The sequence below is a fragment of the Coffea arabica genome, chromosome 2e, assembly GCF_036785885.1.
Source record: "Coffea arabica cultivar ET-39 chromosome 2e, Coffea Arabica ET-39 HiFi, whole genome shotgun sequence".
Taxonomy (NCBI): Eukaryota; Viridiplantae; Streptophyta; class Magnoliopsida; order Gentianales; family Rubiaceae; genus Coffea; species Coffea arabica.
In genome coordinates, this window is record NC_092313.1 from 24,944,126 (window position 1) to 24,950,350 (window position 6,225).

The window sequence follows — 6,225 nt, forward strand, 5'->3', positions numbered from 1 at the left end:
TGCGCTCTTTGTTAACGCATAACAACAACGTTGTAATAATTGTTAATAGGATAAATCAAACAGCTCTTTATGGTGATCAATCACATCAATTGATGTCTTCATGGTTTATATTTAGCAAATGATGGTAAAAACTAACCAAGAACTCAATAATTTTGTTTGGACGTCAGATTATTTGTCGAATTTTATTTGTTTACATTATCAACGTCTCTTCTGATTACTATTTTATCTTATATACATCGCATCTAAAAACGCATTACACTATTTGTTCAAAAAAATTATCTCAAATAATTTACTATCCAATAAAATAGAGACATTGCATATCGAGTCATTTCACAATATTGAAATGACTCGACGTGCATAAGTAGAAAACTAAATAAGAGTCAATATATGCAGCAATAAACATGGACACATACTTCTGACCAATTAATCATGTCAAGATTCAAGAACCCCGTGTACGGTATCCTGATGTTTGAACTTAAATTAATTGTTGCTATTGTGCCCCAATCCTGATTATATTACATGGGATTTGCACGCTCTATTCTATAAATACCCACGTCCATCAACCTTCCTGTCAATACAAATAATGGCATCCAAATCAGAGACTTCAGTTGCATTTTCCTTGTTAGTATTGCTATCAGTAGCACTCGGTTCTAATGCAGGTGGAATAGCCATCTACTGGGGTCAAAATGGAAACGAGGGTACATTATCTGAAACCTGTGCCACAGGGAACTACAAATTTGTGAACTTGGCTTTCCTTTGTGTGTTTGGCAATGGACAGACTCCTCAACTCAATCTCGCAGGCCATTGCGATCCATCTGTCAATGGCTGCACAGGTTTGGGTTCCGAAATCAAATCCTGCCAAGCCAAAGGAATCAAGGTGATGCTGTCCATAGGAGGAGGTGCAGGGAGTTACTATCTTGCCTCTGCTGAGGATGCCAGACAAGTTGCAACATACCTGTGGAACAACTACTTGGGAGGACATTCATCATCAAGGCCTTTAGGGGATGCTGTTTTAGATGGAATCGACTTCGACATCGAGGGAGGAACAAACCAGTACTGGGATGTTCTTGCCAAATACCTCTCTGCTTATAGCCAACGCGGAAAGAAGGTCTATTTGACGGCAGCACCTCAGTGTCCTTATCCTGATGCTTGGGTTGGAGGTGCCCTTCAGACGGGTCTTTTCGACTATGTTTGGGTACAATTTTACAACAATCCTCCATGCCAGTATTCTGGTGGGAACTTGAGGAATCTTGAGGATGCATGGAAGCAATGGACTTCAATCCCAGCTGGGGAGGTGTTCCTTGGATTGCCTGCAGCTCCTGATGCTGCTGGAAGTGGCTTCATTCCTGCTGGTGATCTTACCTCGCAAGTGCTTCCTGCAATCAAGGGTTCCAGCAAGTATGGAGGCGTTATGCTGTGGTCTAAGTTTTACGATGACCAAACTGGATATAGCAATTCCATTAAGAGTCATGTCTAAACACTAAACAACTTCTTCTTGTTTTCACCCGTGGACTGAGCATGAAATGTATGATTCTACGGTGTCCTTTGCTGTCAATCGGTATAATAAAAATTTGGGCAAATTCCACTTTATCCCCTGTGATTTAGTATTTTTTTACATAACCCCCCTATGGTTTCAAAAGCTATACATAACCCCTCATAGTTTGGATTAAAGTGTCAAAGTGACGGGAATGATCATTCTTAATGGTGTCACCTAAAATGTCAAAAATACCCTTATGTAAAGTTGAAAATTATTTATTAACCAATGGGGGTTATGTATATATTTTAAAAATCATAAGGGAGTTATATGGTAAAATATTAAACCATAAGGGGGTTATATGGTAAAATATAAAAATCATACGAGATTAATGTGTCATGTATTTATAAGGGTAATTTCGACATTTTTAGAAGTTCCGTTACAAATGACTATTTCCCTCACTTTAACACTTTAATCCAAATCATGAGAGAATTATGTATAACTTTTGAAACCATAGGGGGGTTATGTAAAAAAATGCTAAACCACACGGGGTAAAGTGTAATTTGCCCTAAAAATTTTGTCCAAAAATGTTAATAATTCCCTAATTTTCAATAACCCTTCTTGAGATTTTGGTTGCCAATTCACTTATTAATGAATACTGATTTTTTTAAATCTTGGTTTAATTATAAATTGTAAGTGCCAATAAAATAGAAATCACATAGATCAACTTGATGAATTTAACAAGATTCCATGTCCAAGACTTCACCTAAATCATTTGGGCAGCTAATGTGGTTCAATGGTATGTACTAACTATTTTCCCTCATGCTTCAATTCCACCACTATATTATATTTGCCTTTTTGAGTATCAAGTAAAGGGTGTTTTGGAATCTTTCCCAAACAAGCTAAGGGTAAGCAATAAATGATTCTTTAATTCTTTCAATAGACTTCTTCAAAGAAATATTATTGCTCCAAGCACTCAATTAAGACTTTTCGAATATACTCATGATTTCTATTAATTTAATATCAATGAAATAAGAAATAAGCTTGCGTACACATTTGAAAGATTAAAAATGTCTTTTTCTTTGTTTTATAAAAAGTCCTATTTCGTTGTGGATTAGTCGTTCCTACACACGGCCAACATTAGATAAATAATAATTATGCAAAATTTAAATTTAAAATTCAAATTTTACATATATGGCATGGATCTAACGGTAATAGTATATATACTATTCACGTAGACAAAAATTTACTCTGTGGTTATTATAATTCTTGACAATATGTGCACTTCAGAGTTTAGTTGACCCTATCTTTTCCATGTGATAAATAAAGTTATATGATACAATCATACAATTAAATACTTTAGTGTCAATTTATGCTATTGATATTCATGTTATGTTAAGGATCAAATGTAATTATACCAATATTATATGCCTTTTCAAGCCTAATCAAATAAATAGTAGCAAAGATTGAAGTCTTAGAACAGTTTTGGATTCTAATTCCTTTGTCCCTTCCTCGCTTCTTAAATCTCACCCCTCCCTTGCTAGATTTTTTTTATATATATAAAATATGCCTAATCAAATAGGATTTATTTTCTTCAAAAATTGTGAAAAACAAAAAGATATAGAAATTATGTATTACAATTTGCTTGATTACTGGCTACTACATATTTTATAAGAACCACCACGTTGTTGGTGAAACTATTGCTTGGTCAAAAAAATATTGACACGATTATTATTTTATCATAGCTCATAGGTAATTTAATCATTTAGTAAGGTAGATTAATGAAAATAATTTCTCCATCTATTTTAATATACACCTGAGAAGAAGGCGAAAGCAGGCTAATCCAATCACAGTTTCAGCACCTCTTTATAGAAACCCAATTACCACATTTCACATCTAGTAAGAACAAGAAGTTTAACCTATATGGGAATCGTTGATGGTTTAGCAATTGGGACAGTTTTTTCTTATTGCACACCAAGTGTTTGATATAATGTCCACGCTAATGGTGCTGCTATTCTTGTACAGGAGAGAGTGATCAGTGCGAGATGGCAAAGGGTCTGATATGGGCAACAGCAGAGGACTTAGCAAGAAACAGAGGAAGAGTGCTTTCACTGTATAGACAGATTTTAAGGAGCCTCAACTCGCCTGCTTTGCCTTTGAATTTGGCTGCTAGATTGTCCAAGAAAGCCGAAGTTCGTGCAATCTTTATGCTGGGTTCTGAAGAACGATCCATCCACAACATTGAGGACCTTATAGATGCCGCAGAGTACTCTCTATCTCTGTTGAGGAAAGGTGAAATCCCAAAGCACATCCAGTAAATGAGTGATGGATGTCTATATCACTTCCTATGGACTAAGCAAGTGGAATTACTGTTGAGAGATGCTAACTTAGTTGTGTTCTTAGAGAGTAGGTACTAGGTAGTTTTATTTTATTTTATTATTATTATTATTATTTTGTGTGTGTGTCCAATTTTACTTTCTTTTGAACTAAGATGGGAAGATGATGGAGCTTCTCGGATTTGTTCGATTGGAAATTTCTGAATCTCTCAACAAATTCTGTCTTGTGGGTTGCCTATGGTTCTGCAAAAACTCATATTCTCTCAGCCTTCTAAAATTGAGCTATTAGATAGGTCTGTATAGCCATTTAATTGAGCATACTTGATCCTGTTGCTGAATTTTACGATGACATGCTCTCTGGTTCATTTCCCATGAAAGTTACTGCAATTTGAAGTTGCAGTCATGCACTCCAGTGATTAGTGGGAGATCTCAAGTGGATGGTTTCAGCATAATGATTCTAGAAATGTACTTCATAATTTCTATGCACTCTGGAGTTATCTGTGACTGAAAAGACAAGGTAAATGTGGTGTGCCCGTGTTCGTTACCAGATAACAGCTTGGATGATGCATAGAGAAATAATGGTTTAACTTTGCAAAATACGCAATCAAAGATTTCAGTACAAGACCCTGCACTTGCTGTGGAGAATGGAAAAAGATCTGATTTATAACTTGCCAAATTCACAAATTGGCGCATAAGGAATGTAAAACCATACTGCTCAGAAGATCAAGAAAGGCATCCGATTTGCCAAATACAGTGGTGAATTGAATTCCATGCAAATAACATTCTTGAACGGAAGATAAAAGGGGTGCAAAGTGAAGCCACTGAGATGCGCTAGAAAGTTATAAATGACAAAATTGAAAATGGATCGATTTTTGAGTGAATGTGCAGGGTTCCAGAAGAAGTGCCATTGCAACATCATCTATACTCATGAATATTCGCAGACGTAACATTTGTTTCACTATACATTGGCAGTCATGGATTCCTAGTCTTTTCCAATGAAGTAAGAAAGACCGTGGATCAAACTAGCACTGAACCTTTGGCAAAGTGAAGCCCTTTAATGAATTTACACAGATACTAGTTGTCCTTAAAAGCCGCTTAAATTCCATTAAGAAGTAAGAACAAGCTCTCACATACTCACATGAACGTAGACAGGAAACAAATGATTATAGACACAAGCTGGACACATTTACATGACACTTCAAGGAGTTAAAGTTTACAGATGCCTAACATCAAGGATTTTTTTAGGCATCACCCTTGATGGATTTACTATATCCAGTTTCATCATCATAATACTTAGACCACAGCATAACACCTCCATACTTGTCAGAGTCCTTAACTGCAGGAAGCACTTGTGAGGTAAGATCAGTAGCAGGAATAAAGCCGCTTCCAGCTGCATCGGGAGCAGCTGGCAATCCAAGGAAGACCTTCCCTGCAGGGATGGATGTCCATTGCTTCCACGCATCCTCAAGGTTGCTCAAATCTCCACCAGAATATTGGCATGGAGGATTGTTGTAGAATTGTACCCAAACATAGTCGAAAAGACCAGTCTGAAGTGCACCTCCAACCCATGCATCAGGATAAGGACACTGAGGTGCTGCTGTTAAGTAAACTTTCTTGCCGCGGTTGCTATAAGCAGAAAGATATTTTGCAAGAACATCCCAGTATTGGTTTGTTCCTCCTTCGATATCAAAATCAACCCCGTCCAAAACAGCATCACCTAAGGGCCGTGAAGATGACTGTCCTCCTAAATAGTTGTTCCACAAGTAAGTTGCAACTTGTCGGGCATCTTCTGCAGAGGCAAGGTAATAGCTCCCTGCTCCTCCTCCAATGGAGAGAATGACCTTGACTCCTTTGGCTTGGCAAGATTTGACATCAGAACTCAAACCGGTGCAGCCATTGACTGATGGATCGCAGTGACCTGCAAGGTTGAGTTGAGGAGTCTGTCCATTACCAAATGTACAAAGGAAAGCTAAGTTCACAAAATCATAGTTCCCGGAGGCACAAGTATCTGCTAATGTGCCTTCATTTCCATTCTGACCCCAGTAGATAGCTATTTCACCAGCATTAGAACCCACAGCAAATGCTAACAGAAACAAGAAGGAGAATGTTGCTGAAGTTGCTGGTTTAGATGCCATTTGTGGTAAGAATTTATGTTCTTCAATTTGCAGTGCTTGGACGTTTTCAAGAGCCTGACTTTTATAGAGGAATATTTGGACATCCAACTAGAGAACAGAAGTTGATGCTGTTGCGTTGTCTTATGGATTGGCGTAGCTAAACAGTAAAGCTCAAACATCAGGACAGCGTATACGGGGGTCGTGATGATTAAATACACAGGCAAAAGTTCATCCGTTGCTACAAAAGTTGACTCCTTTTCAGTTCTTTAGCAGGGCTAAAGGCCCTTGACTCAACCATCCC

At 37.5% G+C, this 6,225-nt stretch overlaps 3 protein-coding genes across 4 annotated transcripts; 2 read left to right on the forward strand and 1 right to left on the reverse strand.

Moving 5' to 3' along the window:
• Nucleotides 1-449: 449 nt before the first annotated feature.
• On the forward strand, nucleotides 450-1,590 carry LOC113729695 (acidic endochitinase-like). Its single transcript, XM_027253947.2, has one exon. The coding sequence runs from the start codon at nucleotides 584-586 to the stop codon at nucleotides 1,475-1,477; it is 894 nt and encodes a 297-aa protein (XP_027109748.1). The 5' UTR covers nucleotides 450-583; the 3' UTR covers nucleotides 1,478-1,590.
• A 1,437-nt stretch (nucleotides 1,591-3,027) lies between these two features.
• On the forward strand, nucleotides 3,028-4,035 carry LOC113728463 (uncharacterized). Of its 2 annotated transcripts, none has more exons than XM_027252868.2 (2): nucleotides 3,028-3,226; nucleotides 3,500-4,035. In XM_027252868.2, the coding sequence occupies exon 2, from the start codon at nucleotides 3,520-3,522 to the stop codon at nucleotides 3,790-3,792; it is 273 nt and encodes a 90-aa protein (XP_027108669.1). In that variant the 5' UTR covers nucleotides 3,028-3,226; nucleotides 3,500-3,519; the 3' UTR covers nucleotides 3,793-4,035. The 2 variants fall into 2 exon arrangements, with proteins under 2 accessions (XP_027108669.1, XP_027108668.1); XM_027252867.2 differs by lacking the exon at nucleotides 3,028-3,226 and adding an exon at nucleotides 3,235-3,373.
• Nucleotides 4,036-4,888: 853 nt separating this feature from the next.
• On the reverse strand, nucleotides 4,889-5,990 carry LOC113729525 (acidic endochitinase-like). Its single transcript, XM_027253814.2, has one exon. It carries the CDS (start codon nucleotides 5,943-5,945, stop codon nucleotides 5,052-5,054), a length of 894 nt encoding a protein of 297 aa, XP_027109615.1. The 5' UTR covers nucleotides 5,946-5,990; the 3' UTR covers nucleotides 4,889-5,051.
• Between the last annotated feature and the right edge of the window lie 235 nt (nucleotides 5,991-6,225).